This window comes from Strigops habroptila, chromosome 5, assembly GCF_004027225.2.
Source record: "Strigops habroptila isolate Jane chromosome 5, bStrHab1.2.pri, whole genome shotgun sequence".
Lineage (NCBI taxonomy): Eukaryota > Metazoa > Chordata > Aves > Psittaciformes > Psittacidae > Strigops > Strigops habroptila.
The window spans coordinates 82538210-82561576 of NC_044281.2; the positions used below are offsets into that span (position 1 = coordinate 82538210).

At 50.6% G+C, this 23367-nt stretch overlaps 1 protein-coding gene across 1 annotated transcript in view; it reads right to left on the reverse strand.

The window, feature by feature from the left end:
• Nucleotides 1–1081: 1081 nt before the first annotated feature.
• STK32C (serine/threonine kinase 32C) overlaps nucleotides 1082–23367 on the reverse strand; it is an 86284-nt gene continuing 63998 nt past the window's right edge. The window contains exons 3-12 of the mRNA XM_030488309.1: nucleotides 15304–15455; nucleotides 13155–13328; nucleotides 12213–12250; nucleotides 10769–10858; nucleotides 10247–10350; nucleotides 10045–10161; nucleotides 8485–8610; nucleotides 8189–8320; nucleotides 6591–6658; nucleotides 1082–5509 (exon numbers count right to left, since the gene is read on the reverse strand). Coding sequence (XP_030344169.1) covers nucleotides 5371–5509; nucleotides 6591–6658; nucleotides 8189–8320; nucleotides 8485–8610; nucleotides 10045–10161; nucleotides 10247–10350; nucleotides 10769–10858; nucleotides 12213–12250; nucleotides 13155–13328; nucleotides 15304–15455 — 1140 coding nt within the window. The 3' untranslated portion in view covers nucleotides 1082–5370. The remainder of the gene's footprint in view (nucleotides 5510–6590; nucleotides 6659–8188; nucleotides 8321–8484; nucleotides 8611–10044; nucleotides 10162–10246; nucleotides 10351–10768; nucleotides 10859–12212; nucleotides 12251–13154; nucleotides 13329–15303; nucleotides 15456–23367) is intronic.

Below are 23367 nucleotides of genomic sequence, written 5' to 3' on the forward strand. Positions count from 1 at the left end.
TTTCCTGCAATGGCACCAAGATTATTGAACACCTGTTTATTTTCTTTCTAAATAGAGTTTTTAAAGTGGAAAATACATAGGGAAAGATTAAAGTTACAGTGTGCTGGCAGTGACCGCTTCCAACCACCCAGACATCCATCGGATGCCAGGGATACCCCAGCACCCCCAGCTCGGAAGCAAGGGAAGTTATATGAACTTTGTCCTGGAAATATCCCTTTTCCAACAGAAGGGCTTATACTAGCTACCCCGGGCAGGTGGGTAATGTAAACCCTTGTAATTTAAGGGCTGTGTGTGGGGAACTGTCCTCACCCTGTTACCTTCACCTCCTCCTGGGCAAGGGGTGAGTGACGCTGCTCGCCGTGTGCTCCACGTGCCCTTGGGGATGCTGTGAGGGGTCACACCAGAGGCACCGGATCCCACCGGGCACAGCCAGGGCTCTGCAGAGAGAGGAAAGTTAAGGCTCACATACAGGTTTCTCTCATTCCTTCACCACTTCTTTTGAAGTCAGGAAGAGCCTTTGTAGATGCAGAGCATCTGTGTAGCTGCTTTCCACCCCCCAGATACAGCAAGCCAGCACATTGTACCAACAGCCACAATAAATAACTCCAAGTACTGACAAGGGATGAAAGAGGAAAACCAGAGACCTCCCCAAGCTCCCCGGGGCTGTTTTTATCCCATTTAAGATACAAACCTCAGGGCTGGGCAGTGAAATACTAAAGGGCAGTGAGCTGTAGCTGTTGTGTGCTCCCTGCCACAGCAGGGTCAGGGTCTCTTACTGATACCAGAAAGTGGGACACTGTAAAATGCCTGGATTCAGTTGTCCCACTTTTAATGCCTGTTTTGCAGTTTTTAAGGTGTCTCATAGAACCATAGAATCACAGAATCCCAGACTGGTTTGGGTGGGAAGGGACCTTAAAGCTCATCCAGTTCCAACCTAGTGGAGGGGACACCTTCCACTAGAGCAGGTTACTCCAAGCCCCGTCCAACCTGGCCTTGAATGTAATTAAAACACCCACTTTTTGTAAGATCCAATGGTTTTCTTGTACAGACCAATGACCCAGAAATGACAACAAGGACCTGGCAATGTTAAAAACACACATTTATTACTCCACATATGCAATGGCTTCTCGCAGTATCTGCAGAAACACAAACCTGTCATAACTTAAATATTCTGTGACATGGTAAAATCATCATGCAATAAAAGTACAGAAATGTATTAACATAAAATACAGAGATATACTTTACATAGATTTCCACTGAAATAATTAAAACCAAACCCTACCAAGGCATCAGGATTTCAGCACTGTCCAATGTCAGGCTCGTATTATTGGCCTTTTTGCTATGATTTTATTACTCTGATTCTCTCTTTGGCAAGGCAGAGAGTAAGAAAGAATTGGCAACAGAAGAAATGTCAGGACCTGATCTGGCATTTGTTTTCTATGCAAAATTCCCAGTGAAGTCTGTGGAATTCAATGGACACACTTAAAAATCTGCAACTTTGCAAAACTTCTTAATACAACAGAGAGAAAGAAACAATCTTACGGCGAGGAATTAAGGGAGAATAATTTATAGGTGACGTCGACTTATCACAGCGATTAATGGCACACCCTGTATAAATCTGTCATACAAAAAATACAGGTATTTAAATATCTATATACAGAAAATTATTGTGTTCTGGTTGTAGTGGAGATGTAAACCAGAGCTGCTACCGACTCCTCCAAGCTCTGCGCGATGGGGTTTGGTACCAGGAGGATTTCACGACTTCACTGCGAGTTCTGCTCACATCTGGAGCTGCATCTGGCTCTAACAGGGACAGAACAGAGAGTTTCAAAGCTACATGACAGCAGGTCACCGACAGCACAGCGCAAGGCAGGGAAGAGGCTCCTGTCCCACGCAGGACGTGGATGGGGTTTGCTTCATGTGGGACAGCCCTGGAAGGAGCTGCAGGATGTGGGGTGCTGATCTCCATCAGCACGGGCTGGTGATGGGGACACAGCAATGGGGACACGACACAACAGGCACCCAGAGGCACAGCGGGGACGGAAGGACCCGGTGTATTGAAACCCACCAGGATATTCCGACAAGGAAGCAAACACGAAGCTGTTTCCGTCATCTTTCCATTTTCCAACTACCTTTGCTTGTCATTTCTTCTCCAGGGGCTTGGCATGAGCAGGCGTCAATAAAGCGTGATCCCGATGGGCACTACTGGAGTTACACCCATGGAATATTTAGGATTAAGAGTACTTCAGCTGTATTGTACTCACAGTGTCCTTACTCCTCAGTGCAATGATCCCAGAGGTCTGTGTCCTGTCACTGTTCTCCTTGATTGAGGTTTACAACTAGACTGAGGCAGAAGCAGTGTCCTGGGAGACGCGCTGCTGGATTTCAGTGGCGTTCCCTGGATTATTTCCCCTGGTGTCTCCCCAGCAGCTCTCCCTGCCTCTGCCAAGTGCTGCTGAGGATATTCTGCATGATCTACCCAGGAAGGGCAGTGCTGGAAAGGGAACAGAAATGACTGACATGGGGAGGGTTTGGGGTGAGAAACAGCCATTTCAGAAGTGAGCCAGCTCCTCTCTACAAACACCAACATCAACCTCAAGGGCCATTTGTCACTTGTCCTAAAGAAAGTGATGAAAACATCATTAGACATGTCCAACCAAACTGCCAACATCTCTCCTGGCCCAAGAGCTTCTGGTTGAACAGGTTCTGCGTGCACCTCTCACAGACTTGATGGTTTGGTCAAAAACCAAGTTACGCTCCTTGTCGCACCAATAGTCCAAACTTCTGTCGCTATTTACAGGTATGATATACAGTGCAATGGAGTTCACGGGAAAACCCTATCCATAGTAGTGGAGCAAATCACCTGTCATTTATAATTCCTGAATAAACACATGCTTTGACCCTCATTCTGCTCCTCGTGCTCCAGCTGGGTCCTGGCAGCCAAGCAGGGGGTCCCAGCTTGGACCCTGCAGCAGCAGGGCTATCAGCCTGCCCTGGGCAGAAGCAAATCAGAGCCGGTTTGACATGGGTTTGTGACTTGAGATTAAAGTGTTACCAGTACATTGCCATGTGTCCCGACCATCACCAGTGACCATCACAGCCTGGCACCATTCCCATGTGGTGGGAGCCGAGCCCACCAAGGCATGTGGTGGAGTCGGGACAGACCTGGGAGCTCAGGGACATGAGGTGTGCACAGAGAATCGTAGGATCATAGACTCAGAGAATGGTTTGGGTGGAAGGGACCTTAAAGCTCATCCAGCTCCAAGCCCCTGCCATGGGCAGGGACACCTTCCACTAGAGCAGGTTGCTCCAAGCCCCTGTGTCCAACCTGGCCTTGAACACTGCCAGGGATGGGGCAGCCACAGCTTCTCTGGGCACCCTGTGCCAGCGCCTCAGCACCCTCACAGGGAAGAGCTTCTGCCTCAGAGCTCATCTCAGTCTCCCCTCTGGCAGGTTAAAGCCATTCCCCTTGGCCTGTCCCTACAGGCCCTTGTCCAAAACTCTTTTTCAGAAGAAAGCAGGGGAGCGAGGACCAGGCTGTCCCCCCACGAGCAGGGGCTGCTCACCAGCAGCGCACAGGGCAGAGCACATGGCCTGTCCACATGCACACACGTGTGCTCTGCTGTGCAGGAGAAGGTAATTGGGTGATGAGGGTAATGAGGTTACCCAGTAATCAGACTGGAAATGACTCAGGGCAGAGAGGGCAGGTCCCCCAGCGCAGCCTGGATCAGGGTTAGGTGTCCTCCTGCAGTTGGGAGAAGGAGCAGGGGACAGGGTTCATCTGAGACCTGCTCCCTGCAGCCCATCATTAACACAGCTCCTCATGAGGCACGGGGTGTCCCTGTGCAAAGACCCACAGCCGCACTGGGGCCCCGCGGGGTGACCCTGGTCCCTGTCCGGGCACGGCCAAGGGTCAGGATGCTCACCACATCCAGTTGCGTCCTCCTGGCTCTAACCTGAACTTAACTGTGCAATGGGGAGCAGAGCTTTGGCTTCCATCCTGGGAGCCGTGCCTGCACACCCAACACCTCCTGTAGAGACTCCTGTGGGAATCCGGTTCTGCACAATTTGAGCCATGCACTAATTTCCACATAAAACTGTGGAAAAGAAACACATCGTGTCATGTTTCATACAAACTGTCTTGTACCCGCTTCCATTTTATTCACAGAAACAAAAAACACATCAAAATTTGTCCTGAAAGAGTCTGCATCTGTTAAAAACATCTTGTACCCATTTCTGCGTTAGGAATAGGCAGTGAGGATGCAAAGCTGCACCCTGCTAACCCAGCAGCACAGGGGTGTTGGCAGTGTGACAGTGAGTGCAGCCCTGTCGCAACCCTGCGCATCACCACGGTGCAGCAGAACCCACCGCTCGTCTTCAGCAACAGCAACCAAAAGCCACTCTACAGATTAAGCAACTAGTGAAGGCTTCTGAAACAAGAAGGCAACAGCCACAGCTGGAGCAAGGTAAGAGCTCCTGTCTTATTAAGAAGTTAAACCAGGAATTGGTAAATTATATACAGTACTTGTAGTTTACACTGAAAATAAAGTAAATCAAAGGGTGAAATAAGATATTCCCATCATTCATAACCGAGCAGCACTGCAAGGCCACCACATTGCCTCCAATAAAACCTGAGCCTGTGGTAAACGGCATCCTCCAAATGGGGTCTGTTCCCACAGCTCCTCACTCGCAGCAGCTACGTGAAGAAATCAAACGTTTAAATACATCCTGTACCTCAGCTGCACGTTACACACTACCCAGCCCCTGCAGAACTCATGGAGTGCACAAAACCAGCTATTTGCACCAAGGTGGGGAAGAAACTCTGAGAGGTGACGAGGGCAGGGATGTGCCTGGGACATCCTGATGCTGCCGGACTCAGCACCCGAGGCTCCCAGGAGGCTGGTGCCACCTGCCACAGCCCGGAGAGGCCCCAGGGCTGCACACGGAGGGCTGCTGGTCCCCACGGCCACCTTTGCCAACAGGGAATGCCAACGGAAAACTTACAACACCCATTCAGCCTCCTCCACACCCACTCAGCACCTTCCCTGGTTGTACCCAAGGATGTGACTCCTTTTCTTGCCATCTCACTGTACCAAAACCATGTGCACATCTGCAAGCTGACACTGAGAAAGAACATGTAAAGAAGCTGCTCTACCTCCTCCGACACATTGCATAGCAAGTATCTATACCCACGGCAGGCAGCCCGTGTGCCGACTGGTGATCCGTAACTGCAGGGGTGCAGTTCTGTGAGAACTGTCTCTGTTGCTACAGCTTCGCAAGACCCGTGTGGGTGCTGCGGGGTGTCGGGGGACACCCTGTGGTGCTCAGCACGACCTGAGGACGCTCCCGGCGCAGCGCAGCCGCTGCAGCCTAGCTGCTGCCCGCCGCGGAGCACACGGAGCTGCACATGGTCAGGTTGGAGGTCTCGGCCTCAGCCTCCGTCTCGGCTTCGTCGGTGGTCTCAGGGGGCAACACGGACTCGCTCAGCTGCTCTTGGCTCTTCTTTAGCCTGCGCGGAGACAGGAACCAGGCGTTACACAGAGCGCAGCAGGAGGGGTGAAGGGGGTCTGCAGCGGTGAGCGTGCCCTGCGCCTCCAGAGGTGCCCATAGCACACCCGTGCTGAACAGCAGGAGCACAGAGCACAGACACAGGCATGACAGGGACTGATGTACCAGCAAAACCCACTGGAACCACTGCAATCCTCCACAACGCCCTGCAAGGCTTCAGCCCACCCGGACCTCGGCACGGACTCCCTGCCCTGCATCACCTCCTTCATGAGGCTCCCTCCTGCTTTACTTCTGAACCCAACACTCCCAAAGCAGCGTGCTGGAACCCAAGGCAGCATGCTAGAACACAGGAGACAGCAGCAGCCTCAGCTCCAGCACTTTCGCTGCCCACTCATGCCCTGCAGGCCTTCATTTTCCAAAACATAGAATCATAGAATCAACCAGGTTGGAAAAGAGCTTTAAGCTCATCAAGTCCAACCGTTCCCAGCAGTGCCAAGGCCACCCCTAACCGATGGCACTGAGGCCTCAGCTACACGGGGTGTGAACACTTGCAGGGCCGGTGACTCCAGCCCTGCCCTGGGCAGCCTGTTCCAATGCCTGAGCACCCTCTGCGGAAGGAATTGTTCCTCAGCTCCATCTAAACCTGCCCTGGGGCAGCTTGAGGCCGTTTCCTCTTGTCCCATCCCTTGTTCCTTGGGAGCAGAGACCAGCCCCTCCTGGCTCCATCCTCCTGTCAGGCAGTTGTAGAGAGCGATCAGGTCCCCCCTGAGCCTTCTTTTAAAGCAGGATGGGAGGGAAGGTGCAATGGGGGAACTGAAGCAGTGTCCCATACATGTGTTAAATCCCAGCAATTAAATCCCAGCAGTCTCTCTGCAGCATGTTTTATTTAATGGCAGTGATTAATAATCCCTGACCTTTTCTGCCTTTTTGGTGAGAACTGCTTTTCACACAGAGGCAGCAGCTGAGCTCCTCAGCTCACGTCACCCAAGGCTGAGACAGCAGCGAGATGCTCCCAGCCCAAAGAAAAGTCAGGAAAAAGAGTAGTTCTTTCTTAGAAAATAAAGACTATACAACAGACTCACTTCTCTCTGTTAAAGATGACAAAGTCTTGCTGGATAGCTTCAAGGCATTCTTGGAGATAGTCATTTTCCTGTTGAAGAAAAACAATACAGGCCTAAGCAGTTCCATTTGCACCTCAGAGGGCGGCACATGGTGCCCAGGAATGCTGGCTTGGATAGCCCACACTTCCTGATCTCTGCCTTCATTTTACCTCCCGCATCACCTCTGCCAAGGTGCAGTGTCACAGACACACTGAAGTCTGAAGCCAGACACTGCTGCTGCTGCACTCCAGCTCCAACCACAGCAGGGGTGCCCATCTCCTGCCCATGCAGCATCTTGCCCATGGTGCCCACTCCTGCATCCCCAGACACAGCCACGGCCATGGCTGGGCTCCTGCTGGCCGTGGGTCCTGGCAGGCAAAGCACCACCCCCCCTCTCTTTGCAGATTTGCTTATTCTGAGTTTTTCTCCTCCCTCACTTCCCGATTTCTTCTTCATCCTTTTCCAGTAAGTCTCATTGATCGCAGCATTGGCTCCTGCTGCAGAGGAGGGGATGGATTTAGCAGTTAACTGGCACAGGCAAGGAGACAGGCGAAGTCCCGCCCAGCATTCCCTGCTGCTCTCAGACAGGAGATGGGCCTGACCTCTCTGTGGGGAGCAGCGTGTGTTCCCTCAGCCTGGGGTTTGCACTGCACAGCGGGGCAGGGCTGGTAACGTGCTGCCCTCACAGACCTCACCACACACCACCCTGACCACAACACCCCACACAAACACAACTGCTTTCTGCAGGGCCAATACCTGCTCTGCTGCCTAAGGAGGTGCTTTTACTCCTGGGAAGTGTCTGCTCTGTAAAACTGAGATTCTTGTGTTTACCTCCCCAGTGATATAAAAGCATCACAATTCCCACAGTGAAAAGCAGGAACAAATGCACCTCGTCTCTAGCTTAATCCTGGCTGGTGGATCCATCCCTGCAGAAAGCACTGGTGTGAACGCATCTCTCACCCTCACATGCTGGCCGTGCCAGCGGTGCAGCCAGAGCTCACCCAGCACAGGAGCACGGTAGAGCCATGGGGCTCGCACAGCTCATGTTGGGAGAGCAAACAGGGGCAGTGACCCAAACCGGGACTGGGTGTTCCTGTGTGGCCACCATCAGTGCTTGGATAAACTACTCCCAGGTAACCCCACCAGCAGCGGTCACAGGCACTGGGCAGTGCCTCTTGGGAGGGTGCAGACCACATGGATGTGGTTTTTTATCTCCTCTCTTGATCAACATGCCCAGAGCTGCTTCTCCTTTTGTTTCCAAAACACAGATTACTGTGCAAGAGTTTTATCAGACTAACATAAAAGGAGCATTTGGTTGGCAGAAGACTCCACTGGCAGATGTTTTTATCAAAATCAATCTCATTTACTGCATTGTCACAGTAACTAGAATCAGAGAATCACAAAGTGGTTTGGGTTGGAAGGGACCTTAAAGCTCATCCAGTTCCAACCCCTACCATGGGCAGGGACACCTTCCACTAGAGCAGGTTGCTCCAAGCCCCATCCAACCTGGCCTTGAACACTTCACTCCTGCTGTACACCCCAGACTCAGCACTCAGCCCTTTTCCCCAGAAAGCACTTACAGACTGTGAGCTGTCTTTGCTGTTATCCCTCGACTTGTTCTTCGCAAGCCTCTTCTTCTTCTTATGCAAGGGCCTGGACTCCAGAATCATCTCCTCCAGCTCGAAGGTGGGGTCGCAGTGCAGGCGGCCCTTCTGCTGGGACACAGGACACGACACCAGGCGTCAGGCACTGCAGAGACTCTCTTGCAGCAAACAGAAACGACTTCTCCATCAGAAAGCCTCTGCTGAACGCAGTGATTCCAAGTCAACACGAAGCAGCCCCTGCCCGGGGCTGGACACGGGTCGCTCCTACTCACGTTGGGGACGAAGCCCGGCTCCACGCGCTTCCTGCAGACGTCGCTCCAGACCACACTGGACAGGTACGCCGAGGCCTGGATGTCGGCCAGGCAGGAAAAGCGATGCTCGGGGTTCACCGTCAGCAGCTGAGGAGACAAAAGCATTCCCGTCGGAGGAGAAGGATGAGGAGCCCACCAGCATCCTGCCTTTGGGATGACCCAGGTGGCTCAGCCATGTGGGAACCTTTCTGTCATGGGACATACATAACTTATTGTAGGGAAAGATAATAGTAGAAAAACGTTCTGGAGGTGAAACCAAAAAGCTGGTGCTGGGAGCTCTTGGAGCAGCGCGGGTTTGCTCCTCCCAGTGCCTACCTACAGTGCACGGCCCTTCACCAGAGCACCCGACGCTGCTGCCCAGCACAATCCTCCCCATGCCAGGGATAGACCTTGCTCCCTTGTAAAGACAGGCTGAGAGAGCTGGGCTGGGGCAGCCTGGAGAAGAGAAGGCTCCTGAAGGAGAGACCTTAGAGCAGCTCCAGTGCCTAAAGGGGCTCCAGGAAACCTGGAGAGGGGCTTTGGACAAGGGCCCGTAAGGCCAGGCCAAGGGGAATGGCTTTAACCTGCCAGAGGGGAGACTGAGATGAGCTCTGAGGCAGAAGCTCTTCCCTGTGAGGGTGCTGAGGCGCTGGCACAGGGTGCCCAGAGAAGCTGTGGCTGCCCCATCCCTGGCAGTGTTCAAGGCCAGGTTGGACACAGGGGCTTGGAGCAACCTGCTCTAGTGGAAGGTGTCCCTGCCCATGGCAGGGGGTTGCAGCTGGATGAGCTTTAAGGTCCCTTCCAACACAAACCAGGCTGGGATTCTATGGTTCTGTGATGACTGGCAGTCCAGCAGATGGCAATGTGAACCTGCCGAATGCTCTGCTGCAGCCATCGCTAACAACGTTGCTTCTCATTAAAACAAAAACTCGTATGTAAATTGTCCACTCAACATTGACTTACATCAGTGTTACTCATTTGCTCACCATGAAGTGAGTTTATCTTTTTAATAGCACACTCCTCAGCTACTTCTCTGAGTTCTCAAGCAAGCAGAAGCTAAAACACAGCCTCCATAGCAAGTCAACAACTTTCTCATGCAGCAGCAGAAGGAAAGCAGCAGTCCGTCCCATCCATGTGGACACCCCAGACAGGTCTCACAACTCAACACACCAAAGCAGACCCTTTGGCCAGCAGAATCAGTGAGAGAACACAGCTGGGGCAGCCTCACATGGCTGTTTGTGCCACAACTGCTGCCTCTGTAGGTTATGATGATCACAGAGGGGATGCTGGAAGGGCACAGCTCTAGCCCAGGTAGGAATTTGATTATCATACCAAAAACAACCTTTCTCCTTCCCTTGCCATCAAACATAATGCATCTTATTGCAGGGATAATAAACAAGCAAAATACAAGATTAATCTGTGCTTAAGCCTGTTAAAATCAGTCCTGTTTCAATTTTATTTATGAAGATGCTGAAAACGTTCCAGCTAGTCCCACGTGCTGCAGCTCATGTGGGGTGTAAGCCACACCAGCAGGACTATTACCTTCCGTAACAGAGCAACCATCTCTTTTGACCAGGCAGACGAGTACTGAACGCTCACAGTGCTGAAGAGCTGCACTAGAGACTCCACGGGGTTGTTGGAGTGGATGTCGTACGGTCTCTGGGGGAGAAAGAAGAATGATGAGAAGAAATTCCCTCTTCTCTGCAGCCCATCAGCGTGTTCTTCAGCAGCTGGGGAGCCTTACCCAGCCCCGCAGCAGCTCATATGCCATGATTCCCAGCGACCACCAGTCGACCTCGAAGGAGTAGCCCGTCCCGCCGCTCAGGAAGGAATGGAAGATCTCCGGGGCTGGGCAGAAAGGGCAAAATGCAACAGGTTATGTGCTGGCTTCAGTCTGTTTCTGGTTCAGTATTCATGTAAGGCAGTATGGAAACCTTAGGGTCATTTTGATGCACTACTGCCCGCGGGGAGGATTTGCAAGCAGGGTGAGAGCCCTCCCAGCTGAGGGATGGCAGGAACCTGCACCCATTGGGATGCACCGAGACCCAGTGCAGGGTGGGATAGAGAGGGTGTGCTGATGCTGACAGCGATTCATTCACTGCTGGAGCTTCATTTGTCAAGGCTCAGGCTCATTGAATGAGTTGGGTGCATGCATTAACGTGCTGAATTCATTCAGTGCCTTTGTTTCAGACAGGCACTGTCAGGCAGCATGCGGTGAACGCTCTTGAGGTGTAAAATATAGATGGAAGGAACAGCTATTTCTTACCCATGTATGGCTTTGTTCCAGCTAATGCAGTTGCTCTTTCACCGTCCCTAATTATTGTTGCAATATTAAAATCTGTTAAATGTGCATGACCTTAAATAGAGACACATTTTAAGAAGGAATTAATCGCAGCGGCAATGGAGAGTCAGAATACATTTGTTTCATAAGCTGCTGCCCCTGGACAGTGTGGCACAGGCTAAGGCAGGCCAGCGTCAGACCCCACTGAACAGCCATAACAGCTCCTGAAGCATTCCCAGGGTCTCAGGCTGTAGATGTTTAATGATTGCTAGCTTTGACTCTGGATTTTAAACCAAACCGGTACCCCACACCAGCTCCAGCACTTGGTCAAATTGCTCTAGCCAGAACCTGTAGTCAAAGACAACAACAGGGAACCACTATACTAAGATATTGCCTTATCATTTTTATTGCTGATTGTCTCATTGATTAAGATCCTAGCACTGGTTTTGATGAAAGCCATTGAACCAGGAGCACCCCAAAGTCCCAGACTAAAAGTGCCACCTCTCTGTACAGACCACAGCAGCTCTGGACATGCCAGCTGAATGAAATCATGGCAATGCTTCCCAAACCATACGGCTGTGTGAAGGAATCACTAAGATATTTTGAGAAGTGCTAGAACACCTTCTCTCTCCTTCTACCTTCTCTGTCATCAGGACTGACAGCTGACATTCAGAATGGGTCATTCGTTTCAGGCCAGCCTGGTACACAGAAATACCCACAACTCACCTTTCTGCTCTCTGTCTACAAGGCAGCTATGAAAGTGGTGTGTAAATGTGGAAATCACTGAATTTCCCTTACATTTCCCCTTTCCCATTTCTGTTTGGGCTTTATGTCCTGCACTATCTTCTAATCCTATGGTTTTGATGAGGCTTTATGGTAAAACTTGGCTGTTCTGGAGCCTGCTGTCCTGAGAGGTTGTGTCTTTTAGATCTACCACTGGACCAGAGATCATTATAGGATCTGCTGTGGTGTTTCACCTGCGTTGGCCACTGGGACTATTACCAATAGATGCTCTCATAAAGATTCCTGCACTCACTGCAGCTGGCTCAGCCAGATCCCTCCCCCCAGAAAGACATCAAAACTGTCCTAAAAGTGTATGTCCAGATCACACACTCTAAACCCCAACAAAGCCCATTCTCATGCTTTGAGCCCTCCCACAATGCCAGGCACTGCAGCTCTGGCACAGTGACCTGCGCCTGCGCCGCAAGGAAAGAGGAGGCCAAGTGTGGGCAGAGAGAGGTGGGGATAAAGACAAGAGCGGCTGCTCTTGGTGGATCTCCCCTGGCATTACAATGTGCAGGTACGTTCAACCCAACACTGATCAATTAGAAGGAATGGTGCTTTCTCCACACTTTTCCCACTATTCAAGACTGCAAAGAACCTGTCCCTTGAATGAAGGAGGCAGAAAAGCAAGGCTGAGAGATCCTACCTTGCTCGTCGAGGAGGATGTTGTCTGGTTTTACATCCCTGGGAGAAGAAGCAAGGATAGAGCAGGGTGAAATCTCAGATCAAGGATGAACTAAACAGCAAGAAACCTTTTTTATCTATCAAAAAATAGGAGCAAATCAAACAAAAATAGCATAACATGAGACAAGTCCCTTTATGATGGACTAGAAATATGCTTTTCCTGGGTAACTGGGCAAAAAAGTAGGAGCATTGGACTTCTTCAGGCATCATTTCCAAGAAAAATTAATAATGCAATGCTGGGCCTATTTCTGTAAAGCCATTGATCAGTCTGAAACCTGCCCTGGAAGGTGCCTTCAGCCCCGAGCAAAGTGTCAGGCTTCATCTGGGTGACAGGAGAGCAGGACCAGCAGTAGAGGGTGCCCAGGACCAGCATCACCAGTGCAGCTTAGTGCCACCAGTCCCATGACTTGGGGACACCAGTAGCATTAAGCAAAAGCAGCATCATAGAATCACAGAATCCCAGACCAGTTTGGGTTGGAAGGGACCTTAAAGCTCATCCAGCTGCAACCCCCTGCCACGGGCAGGGACACCTTCCACTAGAGCAGGTTGCTCCAAGCCCCTGTGTCCAACCTGGCCTTGAACACTGCCAGGGATGGGGCAGCCACAGCTTCTCTGGGCACCCTGTGCCAGCGCCTCAGCACCCTCACAGGGAAGAGCTTCTGCCTAAGAGCTCATCTCAATCTCCCCTCTGGCAGGTTAAAGCCATTCCCCTTGGCCTGTCCCTACAGGCCCTTGCCCAAAGCCCCTCTCCAGGTTTCCTGGAGCCCCTTTAGGCACTGGAGCTGCTCTAAGGTCTCCCCTTAAGGAGGCTTCTGTTGATCGCCCTCCCCAGACCAGCCGCGGGCAGCAGGGCGTGGGGCAGGTCCTGCCCGCCCCGGGCTGTGAGCAGCAGCGGTGTGGTTACCGGTGGATGATGTGCTGGCTGCGCAGGTAGTCGAGGGCCAGCGCCATCTCACAGATGTACAGCTTGACCGTTTCCTCCGTGAACTGGACGTTCTGCTGCAGGTGATAGCGCAGGTCACCGCCGAGGAGCAAGTCCACCACCATGAACATGTCCTCCTCGTCCTGGAAGGAGTACCTGCGGGACCGGCGGGCCGTGAGCCAGCAGGCTGAGCCTCACCACTAAACCGCGCCAGGCTTTTCCCTCTCCTCATTACACAGCTCCTGTGAACACTGCAAACAGCCCCACCATGAGCATATGCTGTTTACAGCTTCCTAATGGAGCAAGCCCAACTCCAGATGCTGTCTTGGTTTTTAACCTATTACAACCCTAAGCAATGCTGCTTCGAAGAGGTGGGAATCCCAATGATCTTCCCCCTGCTCACCCTTCACCTCCCAGTTGCTGCTGTGTGATCCCAGCAGCAGATAGAGCTGCAGCAGAGCTCGGGGCTTTGCTAGCCAGTCACTTCAGAGAAACTACCCATTTTCTATTGTGAACAATCCAATAAAGCTACTTAAAATATCTCTGCCTCTCCTGAGAATGGATTGGGAAACACAACTGCTAATTTAACCAGAAAAAACAGAAAAGGAGATTTATATTTACTGTAGAGTAAAACGCCTCCCTAGATGTGCAGTGATCCATCCCACAGGAGACTGACAGCAGTGGGGATACACCACAAAACAAGGCCCAATTGTTATATTTGGTGACAGCGTTTCTAAGGAGAGAGTATGTGGGATTGTATAATACTTATGAATCACACGCTTCTGCTCTCATCTTAAATGTAGGTTTATTCTAAAAGTATGAGCTGAAAGGGAAGGATCTGCTATGGGAGCAAGTTTTCCCATAGAGTTTCATTACTTGTTGGAAAAAAGCTATCGTCAATTGCTAAAATGTTGAGAAAACAAATATTAACTTACTTGGCTTTTCTGGAGTAATGGATTAACAAGAAGAAAGTCAAGTATGTACCATTCTGGGTATAAAACCTTCTGAATTTTGTTATACTCATTTGATTGCATGTGCACTGGCAAAACCCATCCCCGCTACTGCGTAATGTGTTAGGGTCTAATTGTAGAAAACCTCGAATCAGGCTGAAATCTAACAAACAGCTTTAGCTGGTAATGCTCTTGAAACCCATCCTGCCCAGACAGTCACAGCGCAAATGACATGCAGGAGACCTCCTTAGCTTCCCCACAACCATACCAATGCCCCCAGAATTGATATGCACCAGTGCACCAGCATCCCTCGGGGCACATCTGTGGAGCTGCCCTTGCAGTGCTGGTGCAGACTCAAACAAACGCGGCCAGGACAGCTTTAAACCACCCAAGCTCAGACCTGCCACAGAAACTCCAGTGAGCACACTGGCTATGGCTGGGAGCAGTGATTCATGAGTATTATACAATCCCACATACTCTCTCCTTAGAAATGCTGTCACCAAATATAACAACTGAGCCTTGTTTTGTGGTGCATCCCCACTGCTGTCAGTCTCCTGTGGGATGGATCTGTTTATTTAAACTACCAGTCAATCTCTGCAAGTCTGAGTCCTTTGGAGGGACCACATGCTGTGTGAAACACTAGCTATTTTGTGTAATTTTGTGTCAATTAAAGTTATAAATCATCACCTCTAAGACTGCTGGTTTCTTTGGCTTTTCATGCTGTTATTTGCTACAGGAACTGGCCCCACGCAGTGTCAGATCCACCACAGACTGTCACAGTTCTCAGCATCTCCATGCACATGAGATGGACCATCTCTTTAACCAGGAGCATAGTACTGCCTGAGGCATCTTAGTGGGACTTGGCATACCAGCACAACATGGTACAAAATGGTTTAGGGTGAAGTGGGCAGGAGGGTCCCTTGGAAGGGACCTGACAGGGGCATTTTCAAGAGGCTGTGAAAAACACCCAACACACACACGGGTTTGATGGAAAAGCTGAGCTGTTCTGAAATGTTTGATGCCCTAACATTTGGGTATATTCCATGCTGTTTCCTGAACACATGCCCTGTTACCACGGACTTGCATTGCAGCAGCTCATTGGGATGCTCCCATGGATGCCCGTGACCACAGGAAGACAGGAGATCGTGGCTCTGTGAGGGCAGAGGGAAGGAGCTGCTCACCAGAGGTTCACCAGGAAGACGTGCTCGATCTCCTGCAGGATTTCCAGCTCCCTGAACACATTGCGAACCTCGTCCCTCTCGATGCACTGCTGTTTGTTCATGTACTTCATGGCGTACATCTTCTCAGTGTCTCTCTTCTGCACGATACACACCTCAAGTGGCACAGAAGGGAAAGGAAAAGAGAGATTTAGTGAGATGTTCTGTATCCTCATTTGCTGCTTTACTAGGCTGAGACCCACGCCGCTGAGCACTTCTGTCCCTTATCCAATATTCCTGATCCCTGGGCTGGGAATTGGGATCTACAGATAGAAGCATCCCTGCTCTAAGTGCAGTGCTCATGCACTCCTAATTTGGGCTCCATTACACCCAGGCTGCCTCTAACTACTCAGTTACACAGGAGCTTCCTCTAGGATGTGACAGCCAGCTCCAGGAGAGCTTTCCAGCAGGGAACAGTGTCTGGGAGCTGTGGGAGATAGCTCTGTGCTCGCTGCCTCTGAACAGAGACCAGCTTCGGGCAGCAGAGGGGCTCCTCTCCCAGCCTCAACTCCATTCTGCTCACATCGCTGGCTGCCAACCCCCAGCAGGCTGGTTTTAATCTCCTGCACACAGAGCGGTGCTTGGAAAGGTCAGAATAATCCCCTTTGTTTTAGCAGAAAGTCATTAAAATGCAAATTTGTTAACAGCAACAACCACAACCACCGTGCCCCTGGAGATGTGGCAGCACTTGTCCTTGCAAGACACAGACCTCCCTGCATGGGGTTCCATAGAATCCCAGACTGGTTTGTGTTGGAAGGGACCTTAAAGCTCCTCCAGTTCCAACCCCCTGCCACGGGCAGGGACACCTTCCACTAGAGCAGGTTGCTCCAAGCCCCTGTGTCCAACCTGGCCTTGAACACTGCCAGGGATGGGGCAGCCACAGCTTCTCTGGGCACCCTGTGCCAGCACCTCAGCACCCTCACAGGGAAGAGCTTCTGCCTCAGAGCTCATCTCAGTCTCCTCTTTGGCAGGTTAAAGCCATTCCCACTTGTCCTGTCGCAGGGTTTGCAACCCCCTGCGCTCCCAGCCTCCAGTGGTACCCATCTCTTGGGAACAGGGATGCTCTCGCAGCCATCCCCACCCCAGTGCACAGAGGCAGGCCACCCGCAGCCGCCAGTCCCTCGTCCATTGGGATAACCCAGTACAACCCCGCCAGGCTGGCCTGGGGTTCCCTGCACCTTGGATGCCCTCTCCTGGTTCTTCTGATCCTAATGACACCCTAATTCCTGAGGTCACCAGTTTTAAATGAACCAATGAGTTCTCAAGGTAACTATTTTTAAGGGCACTCATGACATTTCACATCTGGTGTAATGACGTCTGTCCTCTCTCAGTTATCAGCCACGCTCTTGATTACAATGCACTGGATGTGTTTCTTTTGCAAAATAATTAGTCTGGCATTTTGGCCACACAGCCTCCACGGGAGGGTGACCTGGGGAGGCTGGGGCAGCTCCTCAGAGCAGGTCACATCCGCACAGCACAGGAGCAAGCACAGGGGGTCTGTGCAAGCACTGCAGACAGGCGGGAGCCACCCAACTCTCCCGCACATCCAGACTGCTGCCATTAATAACCATTTGCAAGTGCTAATGGTGCACGATATCATAGCATCAAGGACACACTGCAGCAAGAAGGTGACACAATAATAGGTGGTTATCATTAGCCTGATGAAAACATCCCAATTAGCGACACACACTGAAATTAGGGGGGTATTTTGCAGTAGTCATTACGATTACGGGAAGAGCGGAAAGTTCTGGGTTGAGGTAACTCCACACACACCTCAGACCCCATGTTAAAGGGTTACTTCCTGGGCAGCTTGACCCGAGGAGTTGTCTCTGGCATGAGCTCACCCACAAACGGCGCTCACCCTGAGAGCTGTGTCCTGCCCCTCTGGCTATCGGATGAGAAAGGGTGTCCCCAGCCCTGTGCCCCCGGCTCACACCATCCCCTCCCGTGCCCATGGGCACGCAAAGCCCATCGGCAACAGTGCCAGGGACTGCTCACAATACAAAACAGGAGGTAAACCCCAGCTCTGTGCAAACAATAATGAACTACCTACAGAGCCCCAGCAGGATCCAACCCCTGCCCACAGCACACTCTAACCTGGTTGTACATTTAACAACCCAGGCAAAAATAACTTCATAAATTCTTCAAGCAGAAAAGACCTAACAATAGCCTTTTGAAACATAAAATCATATAATCCCAGCCTGGTTTGGGTTGGAAGGGACCTTAAAGCTCATCCAGCTCCAACCCCCTGCCACAGGCAGGGACACCTTCCACTAGAGCAGGTTGCTCCAAGCCCCTGTGTCCAACCTGGCCTTGAACACTGCCAGGGATGGGGCAGCCACAACTTCTCTGGGCACCCTCAGCACCTGAAAACATGGTCATTGCTATAGAACTTCTCTAAAAACAAATCTCTGTACATCAGCCACCAGGCACTGATCACATCCTTCCCTGATGTCACCTCATCCCACGTGATGGCCAGGAGCTCACGAATCTCTACATTTTTCATTGTTTTAGACTGTGACTTGCAGTATCTCACCAGGTATTGCAGTTGAGATTTGTCATTTGCTGCTTGTTTCTCTGCAGGGAGAATGGGAACCTAGTACTATAAATGAGAAAATGATGAAAACTTCTTGTACTCTGTAATCATAATAAATAGTTTTCTGAACCAGAACAGCATCACCTCCATACAAAGTAATGCCAATGTCAGGTGCTCTGGAAAAGAAACCAATGTGGGTGTCGATGGAGATGTCCTTCCTCCAGCCAAGACCCACAGAGATCAGGATGGGAGGGCAGCTGCCCTCCAACATCAGGACCCGTGTTGGTGCTGCCCTGGCCAGGCTCAGCCACTGAGGTCCTCTGCCACAGGAACCTTTCCTGAAGTGCCCCTAGTGACAGAAACACGCCTCTTCCCCCCAAAACATCAGTGCCCCAACACATATCTTCTCTTTCTTGTGCTTCTCCACTCGTGCATCTGTTCCTGGGCAAGGAATAAACATCCACTTGGTAGCAAGTCAAGAGTGGTTTTAAAATGAATCTGTTTTCAATCAGATCCACAATGAGAAGCAAGGCAAGAGAGCAGAAAGAGCCTACTTTGTCCTCACCCTGCATAATGCCGAACCTCGGTGCACAAAGGACATTTGCAGTGGTTAAATACAGCCATTAGAAAAGATTGTCTGTAATGCTGCCAGATTTGCGCAGCAGAAGGCAGGCATCAGCTGGTCCTGTATTGCTCAAGACATGGCACATAAAAGATTTAATAGAGTCCCAGATACCCTGAACATTCAGCTGCTGCCAAATGGTTTGTATACAGCTGCCTTTGCTTTTATTGCATTAAAGGCATAAAGGGTTTGGAGCCTGCATTTGTGATTCGGGACATGAGATGAGCATCTACCATCTCCCAGTTCGATCTTGCTTCATGGGGCCCCAGGGGATGACAACGCCTCTGTTGTCACCTCACTGGCAGCTTCTTCTGACCTGAGCCTGGGACACTCTCAGTCTTCACTCGGCAAGAGTGATCTCAAGGACATAGCCCCAGCTATCTCATTCACATAGAGGGGACTCACCAGAGGTGATGTTAAAATAGTAACAGGCACGGAAAACTGACTCTTGGCTTTGAAATCCCTTTCTCTAAGGCCAGAGTTATCATTAGAAACACAGAACATGAACAGGAGTGTTCAAAGCTGCCTCAACACTTCGTGCAGAGCTGGGATTTGGGTGGTTTCTGGTGTCCAGGGCACTCAGACATTACGTACTTTTTGGATGTAGTTTTTGTTCTTGTTAATTTAAGATGCTTTCCCCAGTCGCCTACATTTTTGCTGCTCTGTACATTTTTGGGTCCAACTTGCTCTCTCTTAGGCTGGCTTTGCCTTTTCTCCTTTAGAAATGAAATAACGTTTTTCCTGCTGATTCTGAAGGAATTCAGTGGGCTGAAATCTCTACTCAGATGAAAGGTCATCTAATCATTTAATAGCATGTCCTGACTTATCTCAAACTAATTCTAAAGGGGCAGCACCCTTTGCCTGGGCTCAAACAAAAGCAAGAGGTTTGCATTCTGGGCAGGATCTGCAGAACTGATAAATACCTGAGGTTGTTTGATCTGGGCTGCACCAAGATTATTTTTCCCTTCTGCAAATGCAGTTGTCATCTTAAACCAAGGCACCCGTGGTCCTGTCCCCTGCAGGACATCACCATCACTCCTGATGCAAATACCACAGCTGGGTTCAAGAGATCTTCCTTTTGCTTCTGCACCGTGAGCAGGAATCTCTTGGTGGCTTCTGCCTTTCACAGACAGGACAAATGCGCTGTAATCCTCACAGACACAGGCACTTCCCTGGCTCCGGCTGGAGCCGTCACCAGGTTTCACTGCACAAAACTGGATTCACTTCTTTCTTTGTTTTTCAAGTTGAGTCAAGGCTTAGCATTAGCAAGCACTACACAGCAACATCAAACACCTTAATCCTACATGATAGTGAGCCACAGCTGAACACCGCTCTAGCTTATAAAAGTGCTCATTTGGGGTGGTCGCACCTTGCTCACAGGTGTGATTTCTCCCCCAGCTTCTGCTGACTTCCCATGGGTATTTCTGTCTGGCCTCCCAATTCCCCTAAGCTCACCCACTAAACCAAGAAATAAACTCTTCACTTCTCTAGGAGTTTCATTCTTTACAAAGTGGCTGTGTCTGATCAGCTGGAGGGAAATGCCTGTCCCACAGCCTTTAAAGAAGACTTGGAGAGGACTTTAGTTGGCAATGAGCACCAAAAGGGCAGAGTGATGTCCATGCGGAAGGGCAGTGGGACAGTGGTCACGGCTGGGACCCTGGTGCTTTGCTGTGTGACAGTGGTGCTGCACCTGAAGCTGCAGACAGAATCTTACCCATTATATCAAAACACTCAGACTCAGTTCTCAGCTGCTCTCAGGAACGTACCAAACAGTTATTTTTTACAGCTATTCTGGAGAGAAACCAAAGGCATCTGACACGGCTGTGGTGGCACAGCTGCACAGGACACAGTGTCAGTTACCCTATCATTTAAAAGCAATCTTCATCCCCATTCTGTATTATGATGGATGGCACTGATGGTAATTGAAATACAATCTCTGCCTGGTAATTAACATCTGTACAATTAACACTTGTAATTATACAGATAATATTAACTTGTTCTACAGTTCTCATAAACATTAAGGATAAAACCCACTAATCACATTTTTTTTCAGGCATAGCCAAGACAGCAGAGCTGAAAGCTGCCTCCAAATGTAATTAAAGTATCAGGGATTCATGAACCATGGAGAGCAGCTGGACGAAGCTCTGCTGGAAGCATCTACCTGCTTTCCACGGGTCTGCCCATGACTTCTGTGTCCAACCAGGAAGGACCCCAGGACCAAGGCCATGCCTGCGCACTCCACGCAGTGGGCACAAAGGGGATGGTGACTCTGCCACGGCCACGAGCCACCAGCACAGCCCCGTGCTGCTCCAGCCACTTGTCCCTTGCTGCCAGGTACCGCCCCCCGGCCATGCATGTGGAGAAGGGGCCAGACTTGATCTGCAAATGATGGGCTCCAACTGGAACCAGGAAGGGCGTGTTCCCAAGTCCTCCCTGTCTGGCCTCAGGCATGGTCCCCTGAGGGCCACCAGTGATGGAAGTGGCCTGTGCCAAAACCATCCCCTGCCTTCCCTTGGGGTCACCCCCTTGGTCAAAAACTCCTTTGAACCCTGGCATTACCGTGCTGGTTCCCAGCTACTGCCTTGTGACAACCCACGGCAAACAGCACCTCCTACAAAGCCACAAGAGCACGTGAGTTACGGGTAGTGTCAGGTGTGAACCACTGACAACCTCCACCAAAAATCACCTCAAATTCATCAAATCAGGTTTATCTCATCAAAAGCATTCTCAAAACGGCAACAGTCCTGTTTGCTCTGACAAAAGCAGTGACCTGGCAGCTGGGTCCTGGGCATCTGACAGCGCTGCCCAGCTCTGCTGATGTTCTCCTCTCCCAGCACCCGGATATGAGCAAACAAGGAAGGACAGACAGACAGACAGACGTGCTCTCTTGAGCACAGCTGGAAGTGCAGCTATGGGTAGGGTGTGTGCCTTAAGCAGGTTGCTTCATGATCACAAAGTAAACTGACAATTACCAGACACACAGGACAGTAAAATGTGGTCTAAAGGGCAAGGGCTGGGCTGAAGACCACAGGTACACAGGAGCAGCTCCCTTCAAGAACAGGCCCAGAAGAGGCACCCAACATCTCAAGGATGCTGGTCCCCTGAAGGTGTTCCCCCTCCATGGCTGCTGACCCAGAGCTTGGCTCAGTGAGCACAAGAGGAAATGCTCGAGGCATCCGGCACAGCAGGAGCCTGAGCAGCCCCTCACCATGCCCTCAGGGCTGTCCTGGTGGAGGGTGTTCTGGGTGAGATGGAATATTTCAGACCTGTCCCTAGAAGAGCTCCTCTGGTGATGCCATTGGGCAACAGGTCCGGTGCAATCCCGAGGGATCCCACAGCACCTTGCTTTGAGCCGGGGAGGCTGCGTTGCCACGGAAAGAGGTGAAGTCCTGGGAGCAGACCACAGCATCACACAGCTTACCCATGGCACTTAGCCCACGCTCAGCAGGACACGTTACTATAATACTGTCTGATCCTGAATACAAACATACTTTGAAACAATCAGAAAGCCTATTGCTTGATTATGCAGCTTATTTAACCACCACTTTGTTCTGGGAACAGTTTTGACAGCAGTGTCTCTGGCAGTGTTTTTCCCAGCGATTATCTCCAGCACACAAAGACCCATTTACAAGAATGGGACATCTGCAGGTCTGGTCCCAGCGCTATTCTCCCACATTATCCATGTGGATGAGCCAGGCTGGGTGACACAAACACGCGGGCGCTGCTGGCCGTGCCGACCGCGCTCCTCCGCCTCCCCGCGTCTGTCCAGCTCCAACCATGCCTCAGCTGTAGCAACATCACTCAGAATAACAACTATATTTAATAACTGAATGGTAGCAACTATTTGAACCTGAAGTCTCCCCTTCAGAAGCAAAGGTCAAAACCAGAACCTATCAATCTACTCCATGTATAAAGCACATCAGAACTTGTAAAGTGGCGGTGAATGGAAAATCACTGCAATCCTCAGGATCCATGCTCCAAGTACAAGGTAACCAGCCCAACAAACCTGCCTTCACATCTTCAAAAGCTGGTTTTGTTTTCTAGTCCAAACCCCTCGCCACGTTTCACTCCTTAAGGTATTTTTTCATGGAGTCTTACTTTACTTGTTCCCTGCTGAAAAGTTGTGCTTTATCACGAGATTGATGAAGCACTGGTTTGTCAGAGCACCATAAATCATTAAAATCTCTTTAATTCAGCACTGCTGTTTGCTGCAGCCAAGTTGTAACAGCAGCTGATGAAACTTTTATTCATAGCAAGCCTGGTCATGTCAACACTTCCATTAAAAATCCCTTTCAGTTGCTTATGCTAGAGATGAAAACCTCTTCTGAACCAAAACAAAACCTGCTGTTGGAGATCACACCTCAGCGTGCCATACATCAATAACTGCAGCTCTGGGGTCTTGGGAATGTGTTTGTGTTCTCACCTCGTGCAGATCTGCAAGCCTTGAAGCTCAACAGAGCCGTATGGATTTATATCATCTACAAACGTGGCTGTTTGTGCACCAGGAAAGTAACACACGTCTCGTAGCTATAGCTGGGAGCGTGCTTGGAACACGTGCAAAACTAGGACTGCTCTTTCTTCATGCCTTCTTTCCACAATGAACTTTATTTCTGTCTTGCTGTTGACATAAATGGCACAGAACCAGCACACGGAGACTATGTGAGGAAAAGCTCTCCTCGGTGGCACCTGCACACAGCACGCAGGGAGCTGAGTTCTTCTGCTTGGTGTCTATCATGGAATACCTCCCAATTTTTCTGCAAGAATTCAGAATGTTATCTACGTGCTCTGAATCCTAGGATTTCAAGAAATTTTTAGGTGGTTCAGATGAAGCACTTCCTTTTACTGCCACGCTGAGAAAATAACATCTCGT